General features: G+C 34.7%; 1 protein-coding gene across 1 annotated transcript; it reads right to left on the bottom strand.

The window, feature by feature from the left end:
• Positions 1 to 16,108: 16,108 nt before the first annotated feature.
• Positions 16,109 to 16,759, bottom strand: LOC145138179 (complex 1 protein, LYR family protein). The gene is made up of 2 exons (XM_079072305.1): positions 16,505 to 16,759; positions 16,109 to 16,422 (listed from the first exon to the last, which is right to left on the bottom strand). Exons 1-2 carry the CDS (start codon positions 16,697 to 16,699, stop codon positions 16,366 to 16,368), a joined length of 252 nt encoding a protein of 83 aa, XP_078928431.1. The 5' UTR covers positions 16,700 to 16,759; the 3' UTR covers positions 16,109 to 16,365.
• Positions 16,760 to 23,334: the final 6,575 nt, after the last annotated feature.

Here is a 23,334-nt window from a genome sequence, read left to right as displayed (position 1 = left end):
GTTCAAATGGTTGGGCTTGAGAGATTCTAATCATGCTTAATGGGCCTTCGTGACTCATTAACATGGCTTTTGGGCCCAACTTAAATAATACATGTTATTGGGCCTCCTGTGACCCAATTACATGCTTAATGGACCCTCAATGGTTTTTACATGCTATTGGGCCTCAGTGGCCCATTAGCATTACTAGTAAGGTCCAAATAAATTATATGCGAAGTGGGCCAACGCGCTTTTCGTATACTCGACGGCCTTAAATAACATACGAAATTAGTAGGGCCTAGTAGTCCTCTTCTCCTCGTCTGTTCGGCTTACCTTCTTTTCGTATAAAATAAAATTCGATCATTAATCAAGGTTAACCAAACTCATCTGGATTGAGTGAGTAATAACGAGTGACACCAATAAGTGTCGGTCGTAGTCTGTAGTTGTAATCAAAGTCTCCTGGAGGGAGAGCGAGAGTTTGTGTATAGATCTATACGGGGGTGACTCCCCCACACCTAAGTTGTTCGCTACAGTTAGACTCGGCCAGTCTAGGGTGACAAAGTCTTAAGATCAAATTTCGGTGTTCATTAGAATACTAAGACAGACGAACTAGTCATTATCATGCATGGTTATAACGACTCACGTAGAAATCCGACATCATTAATCAGGGGAAATCATTAATAAAAGGAAATCATTAATCAAGGGAAATCATTAATCAAAGGAAGATCATTAATCAAGGGAAATCATATTCATTCGATGTAACGATTCAATGAAGCGAAACAATCATAACTTTTATTCGGAAGACATCGGGTTTTCCGGGGAAATAAATCTTACTCACTTGTACTTTCAAACATTATAATGCAAAAACTTCTCATTTATTCATGTTTTGAAATCATTCACGCATATACTTACAGGATCATCACACTATTTTTCAAGAAAGTTTTATTACAGAAAATATCGGATTTTCTGGATTTTACCAATGACATAAACTACTTTTCATCAAACACACTTATGAACTCACCAACATTATATATGTTGACCGTTTTCAAAATAACTTGTATTCTCAGGTAATCATTAGACAAGGAAGCATCCGGTGTGTTGAAAGTTTTCTTTTGTAGTAGCTAATCACCAAACACTTTATATTTCGAAATCATGTAATGTAAACCTTGTACTTGATGTAAACAATGTCAGTTGTACTATGTAATGGTTGGTGATGCATGTGTTATGTTTCATATATATTCATTGTGATGATATTTCAATTTAAGTCACATGAGCCCTCAGACGTTTCTGCCGTCTGGTTCGGGGGTGTGACAGAGTATCAGCAGGGCTTCAGTAGTGCAAGATGAGTCTCCTCACTGTGTATGGGTCTAAGGCCACAATGTCGGCCCATTTAGTTCATGCAGAGTAAGAAGACCCGGGGGTTAGCCCTAGGCATTGTATGCTAGTATGTTATTCCGGACCAAGGTCCGATGCCGGGCGGTGCCCGAGGAAGATTTATGTGTATGATTGTTCCGGACTAAGGTCCGATGTCGGGGCAAGCCCGAGGAATGTGTGCATGTTAGATTATACTTGTTGTCTGTATGATACTTGTATGTGCCTGGTAGGGAGGTGAGTGTGGGCGAGGTCCCGTATCTCACCACTAGCTGAGTATGGACGGAGTTCCATATCTAATTATTAGCATAGCAGGGGCGGGGCCCAAGATAGGAGAAAGGTGAGTGTGGGTGAGGGCATGTATCTCACTACCAGCAGGAGCGTGGACGGGGTTCCATGACTCATCAATAGCAGGACAGGGGCGGGGCCCAAGTTAGGCGAGGCCTTAGAACAGGATACGGTAGTGTATGTTTGTTTTATGTATTAGCATGTTATATGATTGTATGTGTTCAGTGGGCGGGGCCCAGAGACAGGCGGGGCCTAAGAGAACAGATCTGTATACCGAGCGGGGCTCGATGCTAGGCGGGTCCCGATGCCGGAGCGAGTTCGATGCCGGGCAAGTCCCGATGTAGTGGGCGGGGCCCAGTATGTGGTTATGTGTATAGTATGTGGTAGGTTGGGGAACTCACTAAGCTTCGTGCTTACGATTTTCAGTTTTGGTTTCAGGTACTTCCGGTAGCGGAGGGAAGAGCTCGGGTTAATCGCATCGCACACACCATGATGTTTAGCATGTGATGTTTTACTCTGATATTTGATATGAAACTCTGATAATAATGTTTTGGAATGATGTGACTCATGTTTTTGATGAATTGAATTGATAACTTATGTTTTATTTATTAAATTAAAAAGGAAATTTTTGGTCTTGATTTTGGGATGTTACATTAACTATTGAAATGCATAAGTTCCCAGGTAAATAAACATTTTTGAAATAACAAAAGTTATTTTATTAAAACCTTCGGGATGTCATTCGTTTATATTCGAACATACGTTACAACGTAAATAAAAAGGTCCATAAATAACTAATGCAAGTCTATCCTTTTTTTCCACTCAGCATCCTAACTAGGCAATTTCAACTTTGGCTCCACCACCTGTGATGCAATAAAATGAGTGGGTCAGGTTTGGGAAACCTGGTGAGATACGTAGGGTTTTCAAGCCCATAACACTTTAATGATAAAATATCATCCCTGCAAGACATATATTAGGTGTAAATATATATATACTTGTCCTAAGACCATCTACCCAATCCCAACCGATCATCACATATCCTAATTTGAAATCATCTGGAAGAATCATCTTATCGGATGAACTGTCTAAGCAATTGTTTGACTACACTTGCTAGGGGAGTCCTTAGCTAGTGTAAGTCATATAAGGCAACCAATGTTCAGAGATTTTGATGGATATGGCTTTCCATTTCATCTACATCCATAGGTTATAAAACCATGCTAGCAACGTAATTCACAAGGCTGCCTAGAACAACCAAGTGTTGGTCATCTACTTTGGTTGATGACCCAGACTTACCATCTGGTTGTCTGATCGGGACCCATCATTTTTGGTCATCCCAAGACGGGGAGGATTACACTCTGATCTAGTCCCACACTCTAACCCAATTATGAGACCTAATCAATGTCAAGTCTATTCGACACTAAGCAAACCTTTATAAGTCTTATTCCTAATCTAAGGAAAGACCTATATCTAAAGGCAATTAATTTCTACAACAATTCCTAATCCAAATGTTACTATCTTATCTTTAGAAATAACACATAACAAAGATAATAAAATCAACAATTATTATATGGATATGTTGGATTAATGTCTAAGTCCATAACTATATTTGGTATGTACTTGACCCGACCCGGCATGGTCCATTTGGGTTGCACTTCACCGGCACAATTTATATGGATAGTCTTTTGAGAATAGTATATTTATGATTTATATTAATATATTATAAGTTCTAATATATTAATATGGAATCATATTATTTAATTAGTATTGATTAAGAATTAATTTAGAATTAATTAAGTGATCAAAAAGAACTAATTAAATATGGACTCTTATATATATGGAATGGGCCAAGTTCATTTAGGTTGGGCTAAGCTTTCATGGATGGTCCATGGAGCTTTTAACCCATGGATCCTATGTAAATGAAAGGTCATGGGTATTAGGGTTTACATGGATGTAACCCTAATCCTCCATAATATATAAAGGGGTCCTTGGCTCACAAAATTGGCACAAGTGTGTGAAAATAAGAGTGGGCCAATTTTAGTGTGCATACATATTCTCTCAAGTTCTTCCAAGGTGTTTTGGTGATTTGTGATTCCATTTGAGGCTTCCACACTATTGGGGCTAAGCTCTTAAAGCTTGAAGACATCAAGCTACATCAAAAGGTATGTCATCTAACTAGAACTTTGTAGTATAGGTGCTTCATAATATGCTAGTTAGGATGACACCTTGGAATAGTTAATATTTGCATGTATAATAGAGAAAATATAGATCCAAGGTTTATAGGGTTGCATGTACACCATAGGAGTGTTAGAATGCTCAAAACCCAACAGTGGTATCAGAGCCATGGGTTGTTTTCTGTTATATTGATGCAAATGTTTTATTTTCAAGTTGAAAAAAAAAAGAAAAAAAAACATGACGTTTGTCAAATTTTAAGATAATTACTTGTTTTGTGAAAAACGAATTATTTGTAAAATTTGAATCATTTGTTATATGAGTTGAATTAGGTCAAATTTAGTAAAATATAAAATCATATGATTATTTTATTAGTTTTAAAAGTTTGATCTAAATGTTTTAAGGAGTTACATATTTTGTCATAAAATTTTGGAGCTCAAAAGTTTTTTTTAAAGTTGTGATCTTAAGGGTTTTTGAAACTTCCATAAGTTCTGGATATGAAAGTTTTTTTTTAAAAAAAAAAATTTGATTCAAAGTTTTTATGGAGTTACAAAATTTGGTGTTAATGTTTTAAAGAATTCCATAACTTGTTCTTAAGTTATGGAACATGGAAAGTTTCATCATAAAACACCATTAATTCCATAAGTTATGGAATCCAAAGGTTTTCAAGAATTACAAAACTTGCCCTCAAGTTTTGGAATTTGAGAAAAGTTTTTTATGAAAAAAAAGAATTGAATTCTAAAACTCTTGGGTTCATAACTTAAACAATTAATTAAATGGTTTTAATTTTGAGTTTAATAATTGGAATTATGATGTTTTGTTGAATAGTTCAAATTAACTCTTATGGACTTTATTAATAGTTAATTAAAGCGTTTAATTAAAAGAGTATTATTAATCCATAAATATATGGTTTGAGTTTAATTAAATTAAAAGTCTAGTTTAATTAATAGATTAAACCACCAAGTATTTTAAATGTCTAAAATACACCCTTATACTATTATAATATTAAAGGTTTAATATATTATATGTATAAGAGCAAGTCCTCTTACCATTAGTAGGCCTCATTCACGAAGCCGGTCTATAAGGGGGGGTATAAGGTTACTGCCTATAAAATGGCAGTTTAATGGGTGTCCACTCTCACTCACCGCTTCCTTGACCGGTGGAGGGTCGTTAGCCGAACATGTAGGACAAGGACTATAATTCTCCCTTCATTATAAGTATAATGATAAATACTAAGTAACTAAACACTTATAAATTCCCAATCTTAGTTACTTAGGAAAATGTGAATAAGGTGCTAATCCATGAAATTACACTTTGCACTTTGTTTAAGCTGTTAGTGGAGCGTGTGTGGTTAACCGGCACACTAACCTGGACTTAACAAGGTAGGCAAAGGGTAACTTAATGTTTATCATAGTATCGTTGGAGCGTGTGTGGTTAACCGGCACATCGATTGAGGGGTAAATATTAAGGGTACAAAGTATATTTGTATGGTTATTTCACACCTTGTTTTGTGATCCTCGGCATCCCAGTCACAAAACCTGAAGGGCACACTAGAGATTGAAACATGTCATTGAAAAGTTCAATGAATCTCAAAAGAATCTAGGAGTTTCAAAACCAATTAAAACCTAATAATACATTTCGTTTATCTTGGTGGAAATTGGTGAATCATCATTCACCTACCTTCAAATATTTTATAGCTTGGATTACGACATCCCTCTTCCAAGTTATAAAATAGTTTGTTGGGTCCTAGCCTTAATATATCATATTGGGTGTTATATTAAGGACTTAAATCAACTTTACGTGAATTTCTCCCATTGTTGATGTCTGGTTTAGATAACAATGATCTTCCCAAACCAAGCTTTCCTAATGAATATGACTTCCCGAGTTTGGCACATGGATGTCATACTTCTCTTCCTCCACCTCCTCCAATTATTCTCCCTAACCCACAAGTTCAAGGTCACTCAAGCCCTAATGGCAAGCAAGGTCTATGTGTGATCACATCTTAGAGATGAAGTCACATATTGACAAGCCGGGAGAGTTGGGTGTCAAAGTCTTGAGAAAGTTGGATGTTCAATCACTTTCTAAGTCACATAGTGAGTTCCTTTGGGACTACTATGAAACAGACTATGACATGAACCTTAATGATCATATCTATTTGCTTGGTGCTGCTGAATCAGCAATGATTTGGAACGATAGTAAAGCAAATTTGATTAGAAGATCAACTTCCCAAAAACTTTATGGACAGTGACAATGGTGACACTGGAAATCCAGAAAAAGCATTCTCTTCCCAATGGAAAGGGATTGGCCATAGTCAACCCGGTTGACCAAATGGTAAAGAGAAAGGCTAAGTCTGAGATAGTCCCATTACCAAAGGGTCCATATGTTTATTTTGCCAATGGAAGGGGCGTTGATTGCAAAGCTGCCAAATTTACCTAAGGATGTTAAAGTCAATAAGTTTGACTCTACATCAGGTAGAGCCCATTATCTAACTCTGTTAAGTTCTATTCTGAGATCCTCATTACATGATGTGACTGGGTCACATGTTGATGTTTTAAGAATCAAAGAATAGAGAGAAATCTTAAAGGAAGTATATGCTGATTCTGATCGCGAAGGTGGATTTCGATCGCATCAGAATTTTGAGCAGTTGCTTAAGAAGTTATGATATATTGCTAAGGAATAGATAACAACAATTTTCCATGTGGATTGTAAGGATAAGTTTTTCCGTATTTTTATAAATAAATAAAAGTTTTACTTTATTTTATATCTCCTTGCAATGGCATTTATGAAAACTTGATGTTTGTATGTTTCTAGCAACATTGGAAAAATGAATTTGATTCTTTCATTTGTGGTAGTGTCTAAATTTACCAAGTAAGGAAAGATTCTCATCACCCAAGTTTCAATTGGACCGAAACTTGGAATCATGCAAGTTGTATAGTATGATGAATGAGAAGTTTCATTTTTGGAAAAATTTAAGACTAGTTCCTTGTTCACATGTATATGTGAGTCAAGTGAAGGACTAAGGGATCAAGTACACATCCTTGTGCACTGATCAGAGTCCACCACAAAAGATCGATAAGACTACTCGTCATGATTTACTAAATTTTAGTAAATATGGTTATACTTACAAGCTTAAGTATAAGTCTGAGACATTGGAAAAGTTCCAATGTATAGCAGAATGAATAAGAAGAATCAAATTAGGCAGAAAGATAAAAGTTTCTCAAATCTGAAAAGATGGGAGAGTACTTTAGTATCATGTTTGTGATCATCTTAATGATTTAGAAATCATATAACAATTAGTCCTCTAAAGGTCATCTTAGTGCATTCTTATGACTAAGAAGAGGAGTCATGAATTGTTGAAATGGTTAGATCAGGAAGATGAGTCATACTTCGTTCCAAAACAATTCTTAGAGTCATACTCCAAGATTGTAACTTGAGTGACATATCTTAAAGAAAGGTTTAAAACACTTGTCAAATGTAAGAGTAAAAGTGTCCTACTCTTGTACATTTGAAATTGGTAAGTTGTGATGTTTTGGATAAAACAAAGACCAACTAAGGCCAATTGTGTGAAGTGTTTGTCTTGATAAAGAATCCGCACTATCTCTTGAATATTTGGCAAGATAGTCTTATATGTCAAGAGGATAGTGGGAGTCTTAAAGATCCTAAAAAGAATTTCAAGAACTAATCAAGAATAAAACCTGAGGTTCTTCACTAGCACACGACTTGAGGTTTATAACCTATCGTGTTGACATATTCTGTGCCCATTCCAGTTAAAGTTGTCTTTGCATAGGAGTTCTGAAAGTTCTCAATTGGTTGCATAACAACTTGGAAGCAATGGCAAGCCCTGTACTGCCAGGTGGCAAGAAGTTAAGATTGCATAAGTTCAGTCCATATGAGTTTGGATTTGTCATTATCTTTGTCTTGTGACTATGGTTTTGACGATTCACATGGATAAGAACACATACACCATAAAATCTAAGGGTCATAAGGTTTCTCTCCGATTCATGAAAATGATGGTGAGGAAACACTTCCACCAAGTAGATTTTAAGCAGATGGCAAAAGGTCTAAACAATTGAGACTATGATTACGACATCCCTTTTCATAGTTCTGAAATTGTTTAGACACACATGCATGCTATATAAGGAAAGGTGTATGATTTTGATAAAGTTTTATCAAAGCATCTCGTATCAGAAATCTGAACTTTGGTAAGAAAGTCAATAAATTATTGATTTCTAGAAGTCCAGCTGATTTCTGAGTACATGTCAAAGCTAGTGGGAGCATAAGTGTTATGCTAATAATCATCATGTTAGTGGGAGCATGATAATTATTGTTAGTGTTGCAAGTTAGCAATGTTAATTATAGAAAACAAAAGTTTCAATTCGTGAGGCTGTAGGGATTGAAAAAGTTGTTTTGCTATAATTAAGGGAGAGGATATACTTCATTTCAGTTCTAAAGGCTTAGATTGAGACCTTAATCATCTTTAGTCAAGAATATATATATGAATTTCATGTTGGATTGGTTCAACTTAAGGAAATTCTATATATTGCGTTCTCAAAATTCGATTATGATTACGCCATCCCTCTTCATAGTCAAATTTTGAAAACATGGCAAATAAAAATATTGTAGCAAAAGACTGGTCTAGAATCATGTCTTTATGTGAGACATCATGAATCGTGTACCATTTGCTTTGGGTACATGATCGATTGCATGTGCTATAATATTTGTCATTTCTAAATTTTTCCCAATGCCCAGAGGCATTAAGAAGGGAAAAGGTCTAGAATTGGATATGACTAAAATGATTAAGCAATTGTCGAGGAAAATCTGAGGTTTACCAAAGATTGGTTGCTCAGGGACAGTTGGAAGTATAGTGCTAATTTTGGAAGGACCATATTGACATATTCTGAAAAGAGGCATCTCTTATTCAGAAGTGATAGTCACAATGAGAATATGGAGTTGTCTCCATAGGTGGAAGTTATCTGTGTAAGATTAGAAAACTTAATGCAAGAAGCATGTCCAAAGCAATGTACTTTGAATATGAGACTTAGTTTCCATGGAGTTGATCTCCATTGGAATACCTTATAATGACTGTTGACAAGTCTTTGTGACTTTGTACATATTCATTACAGGAGGGTCAGTGCATATAAGTTTAAAATCTAAACAGATTTCGATAAATGATAGGAATTTGAAATTCTCACATTTTCCGATAAGGATTTGGGAGTGTGAAATTAGAATCATTGAAATTATGTTCAATTGGTTTATTTCACAAAGTAAGGATCATAGACAAACATAGAGTGCATACTTGGTGTATGGCAAAGCTATTGTTTAAGAAAAACATAGTGTACATGCTTGGAGCATGGGACAACTAGTGTTTTTAATTCAAGTATAAAGTTGATAAAACCGAAACAATGAATAATGAGTAATCAGTATGGTGATAAATAAAAGTGTTTATTTATATTCATAGGGTTTGATACCATATTTGATTCATTTATTCTTGTGTTTCACTTTGCATGTTTTGACTTCCAGAATAACTAAGTCGCTCTTCCTGAATGATTAAGTTATTCAAACCATCCACAGTCGGTCATATGTTGGAAGTAGATATGAATCAAGACTGTCATGGGTTGGTTTGTAGAGGTCCAAGTTGGTGGACAAAGTGGTGCTACAACACTCATCAGTGCTCATAAGTTCTGAGTATTGGATTCAACCCGTGCTCATTTGAATCACTTCATGGATTTTATCACGAGTGATCATGAGACGATAATATCTTATATTCTTCAAACCTAGAGATATGAGTTGTTACTATGAGTTGGTTATACATTGATTGCACGAAAACGCATTTGGTAACTCGATGTTATAAAACGTGCCTTTGTGTATGATTCGACAAGTAGTAGAACAAGCCATATGAGTCGAAGTTTATCCATTCCTTTTACCTTCGGATAAAAGCGATATCTGTGGGCCCCTCGATGATTTAGCGATGACACATGTGAGTGCTTGGCCAAGCCAGGACTGATTTGATTTGTTCAATCAGTCAGTCATCATAAATCGAAAATCGGGAAACAACAAATGGACAGAGAGAATGATTATAATCCATGTCTCAGTCCATATGATATCTAGAATGGAGGAATATATGATCCCTTATCTAATGGACAAGTCATTGACAAGGTCAGAGTTCGACAGCGGCTTTAAGAGCTACGATTGCCAGTTAGGTTTTGAAGTCATACTCAATAATAGTTTTAGACTTATCCAAGTGGGAGACTGTTAGATTAATGTCTAAGTCCATAACTATATTTGGTATGTACTTGACCCGACCCGGCATGGTCCATTTGGGTTGCACTTCACCGGCACAATTTATATGGATAGTCTTTTGAGAATAGTATATTTATGATTTATATTAATATATTATAAGTTCTAATATATTAATATGGAATCATATTATTTAATTAGTATTGATCAAGAATTAATTTAGAATTAATTAAGTGATCAAAAAGAACTAATTAAATATGGACTCTTATATATATGGAATGGGCCAAGTTCATTTAGGTTGGGCTAAGCTTTCATGGATGGTCCATGGAGCTTTTAACCCATGGATCCTATGTAAATGAAAGGTCATGGGTATTAGGGTTTACATGGATGTAACCCTAATCCTCCATAATATATAAAGGGGTCCTTGGCTCATAAAATTGGCACAAGTGTGTGAAAATAAGAGTGGGCCGATTTTAGTGTGCATATATATTCTCTCAAGTTCTTCCAAGGTGTTTTGGTGATTTGTGATTCCATTTGAGGCTTCCACACTATTGGGGCTAAGCTCTTAAAGCTTGAAGACATCAAGCTACATCAAAAGGTATGTCATCTAACTAGAACTTTGTAGTATAGGTGCTTCATAATATGCTAGTTAGGATGAAACCTTGGAATAGTTAATATTTGCATGTATAATAGAGAAAACATAGATCCAAGGTTTATAGGGTTGCATGTACACCATAGGAGTGTTAGAATGCTCAAAACCCAATAGGATATTCTTAAGTTAAGATTATGTTCTTGATAATAACTACGCACTCTCCTGACAAAGTGTCTGCTGATTGGTGAATCGGGCAGATCTTCTCCTTACACCTTTCTCGAAAGACCTAGATGGACATAACGCTACGTCTTAGTTTCGTTTCATACTACGTGGAACTATTATCTTAAGAGATTAGATTCCTCAACAATTCGAAATTCTACTTCGGGATCAAACAAGTAAGGATCAGCCAGGCGGGACAGTCGGGAGGCAGGCTCATTTCAACATATAGTCTTTCTGAAATCTCACAACCAATCTGACATGACCATTCTAGACACCTCTCCCATAGTAGATCAATCAACATAACAACTTGGAATCATTGATAAATCTTAATTATAGGATCCTAGTAACAACTTACAACTATAATTATAAATTACACAGTGGCAGAGTAAGTGTAGCTCACTTACAGAGTACAATAAATGAGAATCGGGATCTAAACGGGTAGAATACTGAATTAGTTCCTTCCTACATGAAGATTATGGCAAGCTGAGAACTTGAGGGTGTCGCAGGGCTTCGCCGCAGACTAGAATGAAGAAAAATGGGCTAACTATCAAAATTTTCAGAGATATCGACTGGAGAGTGTAGGGAGGAGTGAAAGAATGAGCTGGTATTTATAGATAAGTTTGGAGTCTTGCGCGTCGTGCAACAGGAGGCGCGTCGCGCATAAGGGTGACATCGATCCATTGGGTTGTATACACGTTGCACGATCTGGGTGGGGATACGTGGCTGACTTCGTGCGCAAGCTACGCGCGACATGCGTGCGTGTGTGACGTTTTCCAGATTTTCAAAATTACATAACTCCTTCGTACGAGCTCCGTTTTTTACATTCTTTATATCCATGGAAAGCTCTCGCCGAGATCTACAACTTTCCATTAGACTTCGTCAGGTATTTTTGAATTTATTTTATTTATACAGGCTTAGCCTATTAAATCCAGTATAAAATCCATAACTCTCACATTCGGCGTCCGTTTCAATGGTTTTTATATCGTTGTAATCCTAACAACGAGATCCTCAACTCTCTTTTAGATTGTTTTGGCTAACAATCTATCGATCTAAAATTTAATATCGGTACGCACACTGTTGCGCCGAATTTTAAAAAATCATAACTTCCTCTAGTGAAGTCAGATTTAGACGATACCTATACGCACGAATTCGCTTTTACGACATCTATGAATTCCGTTTAGACTTCCTAAGCTAAAAAGAAATGTAACCCATATTCACTTTTTATGCTATCCGTAGCCGTGTCGGTTTTATCGCGAGACTTTGACGCTTCCTAACTTCTTCGTTCTAAGTAGAATTGAGGCGTTCTAGATATGTATGGGACCCTAATTATGAATACTATAACTAGGTTGAGATTATTTTCCCCAAATGATTTTTTATTTTTGACGTGTATTTTAAATCTTATTTATTTTATTATATAATATATCTTAATATCTTATAAAACACATAAGCACAAAATATATGAATAATCCTGTCTTATTCATTCAGAAAATGACTACATGACTTGACCACAAAGGTTACATGTTTGATTATTAAACCTAGCTGGAAACACGGGTATTATAGCTACCCTCTGACCCTGTATTCCCGAATCCATATTTATCACTACAGGTGTGCCCTCCACACCTCTAGCCTTTGTGAGTAAATTGAATTCATCATATATCGATAGTAATACTAATTACACTAAAATATGTTAATAATATTAAAATCACCAGCATTTATCAAATTAATTATTTACAATCAACAAAATGAGAGATTGTTGAAAATAATATGTCCTTAAGTTGGTTGAGAATGGCTTACGCGCCAATAATTTCAAAGTTCATTTGTAGATCCTGAATCATGGTCGCTAACAAGCGACATACCACCTCATCTGATTAGTTGAAACATGTTTCATGATATGGTATGTCATCTCTACTAGACCTCATTGCAGGAGCCTCAGGAAAGGTTCACAATAGTGTGAAGCTTCTTATCAAACTTAAGCACAATTATCAAGTTTCAAAACCACTCGAGATATTTCGAACCATTTAGCTGATCATTTGAAAGGAAAGTTAGAAGTGAAATTTTGTAGCGCAAGAATTTACAGTTGATGGAATCAACAAAAAATTATAGTTAATTTATAGTGATTTGAATATAAGCAATGTTAAAAAATATTAAACCAAAAGAAAATATTTTAAGAAAAATATGTACGGTATTTCACTTCCAATTACGATAAGGTTTATCTTAATCTCATAATGAAGTTTTTTTTTACATATGTAACCATTTTACTGATCTTAAAGGTGGTTATGAAGAGAAAACCACCATGGACTCTGCCTTTTGGACCTGCTAGGGGCACTGCCCCCAAACCCCACCATGGGTGCTACCTCATTGCAGGAACCCCACCATGGGCGCTACCTGATGAACCAGGAAAGGTTCACAATAGCGTGAAGCATCTTATCAAACATGAGCACAATTATCAAGTTTTGAAACCACTCGAGATAGTTCAAAACATTTAGCTTATCATTTGCCAGGAAAGTTAGAAGTGAAAATTTGTAGCACAAGAATTTACAGTTGATGGCATCAACAAAAATATAGTTAAATTACAGTGATTTGATTATAAACAATGTTAAAAAAAATAATAAACCAAAACAAAATATTTTAAGAAAAATATGATCCATATTTCACTTCCAATTACAAAAAGGTTTATCTTAATCTTTGAAAAAAGTTTTTTACATATATAACCATTTTACCAATCTTAATCTCTATTAAATTCCTAGGTACTTGCACGATTGATTGACATCCATTATGTCATTTGGCAAGTTTAATTTCTTAAACACATATCCTTTTTGGAATTATCCTGGGTACTTGCACGATTGATTGACATCCATTATGTCATTTGGCAAGTTTAATTTCTTAAACACATATCCTTTTCTTGGAATTATTGGGTTGTGGACTTTCCCCCACAAATGATGTTTCAAATTTGATAACATGATATTTACAATTTAAATGAGAAAAGGTTTTTGTTTTCTCCTTTGACTTAAAGTTTTGCAAATGGATCATTTTAAACAATTATAAAACTCGTTTATAAAACATACTTTTAGTTTCCTATTATTATTTTTCAAATATCATTTGTTAACTCGTTAAAAGATGTTGGCTTTTAATTATATTTGAATGATTTTCGAGCCTTAATAGATCCTATACAAAATATAAAATAACCAACACAACCCTATATACAAAGGTAAAAACTATTATGCTTTTTTTTTGTGAGTCATCACATGGAAAAACATGGTTATTCTAGGATAAAAACAACAATAAGTGACATGTCGACTCCAACTAAAATATCCATCAATAAGTGACACTTGGATAGACGTCACACAAAGACTTCAATTATCGTGACTCTTGTTGGTTGACTCTGATCTTCAAAATTATAGTTTCCATATCCAATTTCTATATTAATTTGTAAAGATACATGGGAAATAAAATTACAACATACAAGGAAATTTTTAAGCAACACATAGGTCACACAAAGGTACAACCCTCACAATCAAATAATCTAACGAATAAACATCATAAAAATGTCTTATTAAGAAAATTTGTTACCAGATCAATAAATAAAAGTATCATAACAATTAAGAAAATGATGTTGCATCACTTATTAAAAGTCTTGGAATATTATCAAATCAACATTTTCTGAAGTGTTGCAACAAGCAAATGTTGCACAAAAACTATGCAACACTTCAGAAAATTAGTGTTGAATCATAACAGTTCAATGCTTCTAAAACTAGTGTTGCATCAAAAGTGTTATAGTCGAACTTATTTTAATTTATAAAGTTTGTAAGAAAATCTTGAGCGTCACTTTTAGAAGTGTTGCAACTCCAAATTTAGCCATGGTGCGTTGAGACCATGTAACTGTCAATATTTTGATTAACATTGAATGTTTACTTATGACACTTAAACTAGATTATGGTTCAGTGATCACACAAACATATAATTTATATGTTTGATATAAACATAGTACATAATTTGATTGGTATGGTTTTCATGCCAAGCCATCAAAACAAAATTATAAGTGAATCAAAATATATAGGAAAACACAATTATCATAGAATTTTTAAACTCGTCAATAAAAATAATAATAATAATAATAAAATCTTTTCCGTGAAGACCATAGAAATCTAATGTGTATAAATTATACACACAATTTCCTTGTTGTGAGTATAATACCACACCCTCAAAACGATTTCTTGGTGTTCAAGTAATAATAAAAACAACGATCTGATACCACTATTGGATCATGATTCCTTTCTAAACATGAAACATAGCAACATAGCAAGAGAAGCATAACATAATCAACCATCATAATGCAACCATGGATCTATGTTCATAAAAACACAATCAAACCATGATAAGAAAGAAACATTATCTTACAATGCTCATATGAACTTTACAAGAAAAAATATGGGTGAGAAAAACCAAACTACAAACGAAAAAACTGATAATGTGGTTTTTTATTTTGTAAAACCCGAGTATTTACAGTGTGGTGTGGTCTGGTTTTGTATTCTATACCGCATCGAAAAAAAAAAAGCATTGTACCATTCGTTGGAACAACATACCAAAAACTACATTGTATAATCTTTTAAATATTTAAATAATATTTGTTATATACTTAAAATCAATAAAATATATTGTTCTTTTTTTTTTTCTTCAATTACGTTCAACTAAAACAAGCCAAGAAGCGGGATTTCATTTTCAACCCTAAGTCCCTAACAATATTTACTTTCAAGACAATACGAAATGTATATTTGGCCATGAAAATATTTTTTTAAGTTGTCTGAAATATGTTTTCGCAGTAGTTTGCATATTTTCTAGTACTAGTACTGTAGCCACTCACTCGCTACAAATCCGCCCTACATTTATGTTAGAGTTATTATAAAGGAATAAAAGCTATTGATACAAATATGGAGATGGAAGGGATAGAAGATTTTCATAATGGAAAGTCAAAGGGATATCTTTAGTTGAAGGTTGTATTTAGAAAGAAGGATATAAGAAAGATGGTATATTTCAAGGTGAATGGGAAGGTAAAGATTGTGAATTCGTTTTTCAAATGAAGTATCAAGATTATGAATAAGGTTGTAATCTGTCATGTAGAACTCTCTCTCTAGAAATCATTGAAGCTCTTGGGAATTATCAATCTTGAAATCTCCACAAACATCGTTGCTCATTGTAATATAAAAAAGGAGCCCCACTAGAAACACAGTAACAAAGCATTCCTAGGTGAAGATGAACACGTTGAACCTAAAAACCCTACTAAAGAACAGACAAAGCAACATGAGACTTGTCTGCAATTGATCATCTTTGAGTATCATATGTTACAGTATTATAACAAAAGACCAAATAATTATGACAGCAATTGTCTTGTAGTCAAATCCTACGTATTACGGAGTAATACATTAGAGAAAATATAGCATAATCAATCATATAACAGGAGTTTAAGAAATAGCCTCTCTGCGGCATTTTATCAAACGGTTGGCGTACAACAAAACACATCAAGCCCCACCACATATCTCCTTCAGCTTACTCGCCGCTGCCTGATCGACTGAATACTGAAACAATTTCCAAAAAACAACGACATATTTAACATGACGAATGTTGTGAAAATATCATGGGATATGAACGAAAACTGACCTTATTAAGGACCCAGAGAGAGTGATTGTAAGCGCGAAGGAAGAGCTCGTCCAGAGCTGTGTCATCGTTGGCATCCACCTCTCTATAATTGACGAAGTTTTCTCGGGCGTATTTGGCGTAGTAGGGCCTGGAATCCGCCGGAAGACGTCTCACCAGCCGGAGGACTTCCCCGTAAATTCGTAGGGCTCTCTGCATCTCAGATCCGGCTGCAAGCTGTCGAACAAATGTCGGGTTTTCTTTTCGGGTACATTAGCTTGAATCGAAATATTGGCTGAACTTTGGATTGGGCCCAAATACTAATCCAAGTCCATCGTGGTAAGTTCGTTAATAAAGACTAGTTATATTTTGCTTGAATCTTTGAATACGAATAAGATGGTGTTTGGGATTTTATTTTAAAAATAACTTTGTGGCTTATTAATTTTTTTAAAAGTCCAACAATATTAAAAAAAATTAAAATAATTTCTCATCAAACTTTCGAAAATAAGATTTTAATAAGTTAGGATTTTTAAACTATTCAAAAATTCTTACAACTTTTGGGTTTGTAAAAGTTAAATTCCCCTTAAAACATATATCAATTGAGACATACATTTTTATTTAAAAACATTTTATTGACTTCTCCCATCACAAAAACTAATCCAAATATTAAAAAAAAAAAAAAAAACACTTTTTCTTACCACCATAAGTCAAGAAGTCTTTTTGTCTAAAATTCATTTTAAGGTCCAAAATAAAATCTCAAACACCTTCTAAGCTTTTCATAAATTTACTATGCTAAACAATTTAGTAAATTTCAACCATCTTTTTATAAATTTTGGGTGTGTTGAGCCATGATGATGTAGTTACTTAACCACCCGAAGAATGGATACAATAAAATTGCAATATTACTACGCAAAACCTTTAAACCATCAAACAAGTTCCCTCCCTCGATCCCTCCTTTCTTCCCTTCCCTCACCCCCCCCCCCCCCACACACACACACACACTTTAACCCTGTTTTTAGTCCCATGTAAAAATTAACCACATAAAGAATCAAACTAAAAATTAAATTATAAATAGAAGCATCGTTCCAAAAGTTTAGGAATACGATACTTTAAAAAACATATAAAAGGGTAAAAAATGGAAAAGAAAATCATGAACCCTACTAATATTTGTCCAACTCTTCGATTGCCTACACGGGTCATAGCCAATAGACCCACGTTCTCACTGCAAATAACAAGCAGTTAAAGTTATGTTTATTGATTCAGAAGCGCAGTAAATAAATAAAATGAAAAAGTTAACATTTGTCACTTACATACACAGAAGATCCATTTACTGTTCCAAACAACGCAAATGTCATTTCCCTAACAACAAAAAACAAACATATTTGTCTTTTTTCTATAAAAAAAACATATAATTATCTTTAACTAAAAGTTGAAAAGAATTATAATTACCTGCCAATCAACACCACAACTTAGAATAGTTGGAGGCAAGGGGGTTGCACTTGCATACCGTGAAACCACAATAAATACACCCAGTTGACTGAATCATATAGTTGAAACGTGTAAATAATATTGATTTTGAATTTCTAATAATATTAGCAAAAAGGAAAAACAAAAACAGTGAAATGGTCAAATGACCTCTACAAGAGCAACAAAAGCAGTTATCATCATTTTAGTTTATTCCACTCCGCGACATAGGTATGACATGATCAATAGTTAAGTTCATGGTAGAAGAACAATACATGTTTATATTAGAAAAAAAAAACATTTCAGAAAAACCAATTGCAAGTATTAGAAATTAAACACGAGATTACTTATTGGCAAGTAAATTGTCACAGGCTAATATGTTTTTTCGGCTAAACATACTCGCAAATCTTCTTCTCTTAACAACCTGAAGAAAATGTGGAGTCCGGTAAAAAAAAAATTGAACATTCAAATTGCAAACAGATAGTGTTATGATTTTCAAGAAGGATTAGTAAATGGATAATATAGTAGTTTGCGATGAATAATGAATAATGAATTACCCTTAAAACAATATGTATATAGAAGGATCCATTAGGAGAGTTCACATTTTGATCATAATATTCAAGAACATCAGCATGTTTATATGATACATTCACAGATTTCATACATAAGATCAATAAATTTCACAAATATTATATGACTACAAGTTTTCATTTTTCACATCTCTAACCTTTACTATGAACTCCGAAAAAATGGCACCTTTCCAGCAGACAACATTTATAGGTATGGCACAATAATCACAATCAGATTCAGTCGGTGTCATTGCTATAGAGTATTAAGAGACAAATCAAAAGTACAACTAACTAACACTCTCAAAGCAGGAAGAATCCATAAATACGTGTTGATGTGTTGATGTATGACAAGTTAACTAATAATATTTCAGTAGCACGTCATCAAATTAAACTAATAATTGTGTTAAAAAGGGAGATAAGAAAAAGACATGAATAATCATGGAAAAATAATCATCTTTAAATATTAATTATTATGTACAAAAGGTGAATGGGACACCTGATATTGGATGCTACAATACGGAAGGACCATGAGAGAAATTGGGCAAAACCCATATCGATTGACCCATCTTCTGTAAGGACAAGCTTACGAACAACCCCAAACCCTAAGCATGCCCCCAAAAGAATAATGATAGGCAGTAGGAATACTGCTACCTATAAAACAAAGTTGCAGTTTTTTTTTATCAATTTATACAAACAATTTCGTAAAATAATGGGATAATGTGATATTATCTAAGTTAACATTACATACAAGATTTTATAAGAGAGGGTTAACCAATAGGTTTCTGCCTTCCACTTTCATCTTCCTATCTCTGTATAGTTGGATACATTGTCATCTGAGTTTCAGAATAAGCTAACTCCATATGAAATGGTTGTTGAACTTGATGATGATCTGGTATAAACACATGTTGTGGCTGCTACTGAATTGGCGGGATTTGATACTACTGCATCCATTGTGCTTGTTGTGGATTGATATTTTGTTGGGGCACTGAAATTGATTCAATTCCTACAACAGAAACCAGATTTTTATCATTCTAAAACCAGATTTTTACCAATTCTAATGTTGTATTGAAAAAATGTATGGTATCAATTGGTGCATCATCCATGAATAACTTAAAAGACTTGTTTCAGAACATTCTTTACTGATAAAGATTGATAAGAACAATTTAGAGAGCACAAACCTGCGCCATTTCTTGTCTTCAGTATCAGCTCTCAACTTTGATGACGATTTTACTGAGGATTTTAGTGAGGGGATTGAGGGATTATTTAGGCTTTTTAGCTGATAGAAGAACACATGTCGGTCGTAGGAGGAAGGGTGCATGAGCGAAATTAGGGGATAGACGCCCTAGAAATTGAGCACTTCACCAGTTACACGAATTGGAGGTATCGATGTCATTTTATTCATAGTGAAGTTTGAAATCAAGAACCGAAGATGTAGCAGATGGAGGGAAAAGAACGGGAATTCCATATATATCTCATTCAGAATTAACAAAAGAACATGCATAATCGAGAAAGTAGGGGAAGAAAGATGCGAGGTTCGAGAACAAAGCAAGTATAAGAGAAGGAGTGGAGGATGATGGCGATAGATGGCTTCAAAACCTGGTATTAAGCCCAACCAAGCCACTCATGCCGACAACTCAACACCAGACAATATGGATTGCCCTGAGCCTACGGTCTCCCGACTGGATTGCCACTGGCAGACAATCTCCCGAATGGATTGCCTCTAGCCCACAGTCTCCCGAATGGATTACCTCTAGCCCACATTCTCCCGACTGGTTTCAAACACAATATGTCGACATATGAACATAAAAAATAACCAACTAGAGGTAACAATACAGATCTACCAATCTAACAGATCACTACAACATAATAACATCCTATACATAATGATACATAACACAATCTAGTGGGTCGTATAGGTGCCTTCGACCCACGAGTATAGTGAGGAAAATTCACCTCGAAATCAAGCAAATAAAACAATATCTCCCTTCCAGGATCAAAGCCGACACCACGATACACCTATAAGACAATAGGAACTCAACCTCAGTCTAAAGTCCAAACTCACAAGTTGACTAAAAGTCAACTAAGTCAGAAAGTCAACAACTCAACCCATGGTCGACGGTCAAGTCAACAGCCCAAAAACCCTAATCAGTGAGTCGCCACGTTGTGGCCATCCATTAGCCATGTCGTGGCAGCGTAAGGATGAAACGGTCAGGTTCTTACCCAGTCGACACGACATGGCAACCTAAGGCCACGTCGTGGGGACTGGTTTGAACAGCTTAACATATTAAGCTGGTTTCCAATAATTCCAAGAGCTCTAAAACTCATATATGGTGCCTCCTACGGTCTTCCATTAAGACATCTCAATAAGTCAAGATCTCAAACCATAAGTCCTTAAAGCCAACTCAAGCCATGTAAACACCCATTAAGCACTTAATCATAAGAGTTACTCCTACAAAGTTTCCAGAAGGTTTTTCTACACCTAACGCACCAAAAAAATCATAGCTTGGACATGCATGTCCAATGCATGTCCCTTCCATTTTAAGTGAAAAACACGCCAATATGCACTCCAAGTCTGTGCATGGGACCAAAACTCGAAGGATCCTTAGATCTGGAACATACAATACTCTTGGGAACTCATTGATCAATAAAGTTGCAAAATTTATTGAAACCAATCACTCAAACTTCATCAAATCCACCAATCAAGCATATAAAGCACTAAAACTCCAAATACTCTTCGATCAAAAGAAGAAATGTAATAAAGGAAGGATCTTTGCAACTTAAAAAGATCTAGAAGGTTGATGAAGGTTGAGCTCTTCAGTTGCAAAACTTCAAAACCAAGTCTTTGAAGAACAATACACTCAAAAGACACAAAAACACCATAAAAATATATGAGAGGAGAAAGGAGAAGCTTGATCTATGAAAGGAGGCTAGGGTTTGCTAAAGAGAGAGTTTTTAGGTGAAATGGAGGCTGCAAATGACCTAAAACAAGGGGTTGAAGCCCTTAAATATAAGTCAAACCCTACTTTAGGTGTTGTTCCCTCTTCAAACCACTTTCTGCTGCGTGGCGGAGCACACGCGCAACACTTTCCCTCTCGCACTTCAGACTGCAAAACCTCTGCGCGTGTGCTGCGTGGCGCAACACTTGACTTGCCTCTTCAAACCTCTCCAGCTTTCATTTTGTTGAAGTATTTTTTTTTTTAAATTTTGGTATAACTTATTTTTTAAAACTTTTTTTTAAACTTTTATTAACGGATTTGATACAATTTCTTATTATAGTTTTCACAAAAAATTTTAACTTGATTTTTTTGAAAAAAAAAATTTGATTTTTTTAATTTTTTTACCGTTTCTGTTAATAATATTTTCAGTTTCAGTTTCATCTTTTTTAACGTGTCTAATTTTTTACGAACTTTGTAGACATCGTTTGCAATACTTTCTTAATTTTTTTTATTATTTTCTTTTTTATGTTTTTTAAAATTAGTTTTTTTTCTAGAATAAAGCTGTTAGCTTTTTTATATTTTTGTAAGTTTTTTTTGAAAGTTTTATATTTTTATTTTTTACATGTTCTTTTTAGTACTCTTTCAGTGTTTTAAGACTAGAATTATTAAAATTTCGGTGTTGAGAACTATTTTCAAATTATAAAATTAGTTTATTTAAATTTCAGTTTACTGCAGCAGTCTGCAGATGTTAAAAAACAAACATGCTTCTTATTATGGGCTGCAGCCGTTTGTTCCACCTCTTCTGCTACAGAAGATTGCAGAGGTGGTCCGCAGACTTCATGAATTTTCGCTTCGAAAAAACAAACAGCACCTTAATGGGCTTGGGTTGCACAACACACAGTGTCGTGGAGAACCCTTCTCCACGCCATGGCGATGCGTTTTTCCCAAAATCCATCTTAGCTTCAAATAGCCATAACTTCTTCATTTCAACTTCGTTTTCGACGAGCTTTATATTCACTGAAAGGTATCGATGAGCCCCATAATTCTATATTCTTAATTTTGAGTTAAAGAATATCGAACTTAATCAAGAAGTCTAAATATTGATTTCCCATTCTACCTTTTGGCTCTAAAACATAATTCGAGAACTTTACTTACTTAACCAATAATATCTACGTCCCATAAGATCTAAACTTTATTTCTTTGAAGCCCAAAACCTCTACGTAATCACTCCACGACTCGCTATCCTGAAATTAGAAACTTCTCGAAACCGGATGTTAGAATTCTCTCCCATTTAAATTGGATTTCGTCCTCGAAATCCGTCTTGGTTAGAATCTATAAAGACAGCACCAACATATTTCATATGCTCTCTCTTCAAGCACTTCATAAAATCGAGGCATTCACAAGAAAACTTGAGAGACCACTTGAACCCATCCGATGCCAACAAACAATCCATCACTCGAAAATACTTAACTACAACACTAACTGTGACATCCCCAAAATCTCGGCCAGAAAAGACCGGTTTTATTTATGCTTTTAAAAATATTTTCAGAGTAAATCTTTTTCTTTTATTCAAAAGAGTTGCGGAATTTGTCCCAAAACAAAATATGATAAAATAAAGTTTATCAAAGCATTTTATCAAAGATGCATAATCATTTTATAACAATATTCGGGATGTCATGTTCCGATAAACAGACCAAAAGCATAAACAAATATTACAAGCAATACAACAGTTGAATTCATATAAAGGCTCATAAACAAAACAACTTGATGATTCATCCATCTTATGCCCTTGCGCCACTTCCTGTAATACAAATAAACTGAGTGGGTCAGGCTTGGGAGCCTGGTGAGCATATAGGGTTTTCAACCCGCAATAAATAATTATATT

This window comes from Lactuca virosa, chromosome 9 (genome assembly GCF_052849685.1).
Source record: "Lactuca virosa cultivar CGN04683 chromosome 9, Lactuca_virosa_CGN04683_v6, whole genome shotgun sequence".
Lineage (NCBI taxonomy): Eukaryota > Viridiplantae > Streptophyta > Magnoliopsida > Asterales > Asteraceae > Lactuca > Lactuca virosa.
This window is presented reverse-complemented; position numbering and strand designations above follow the sequence as displayed.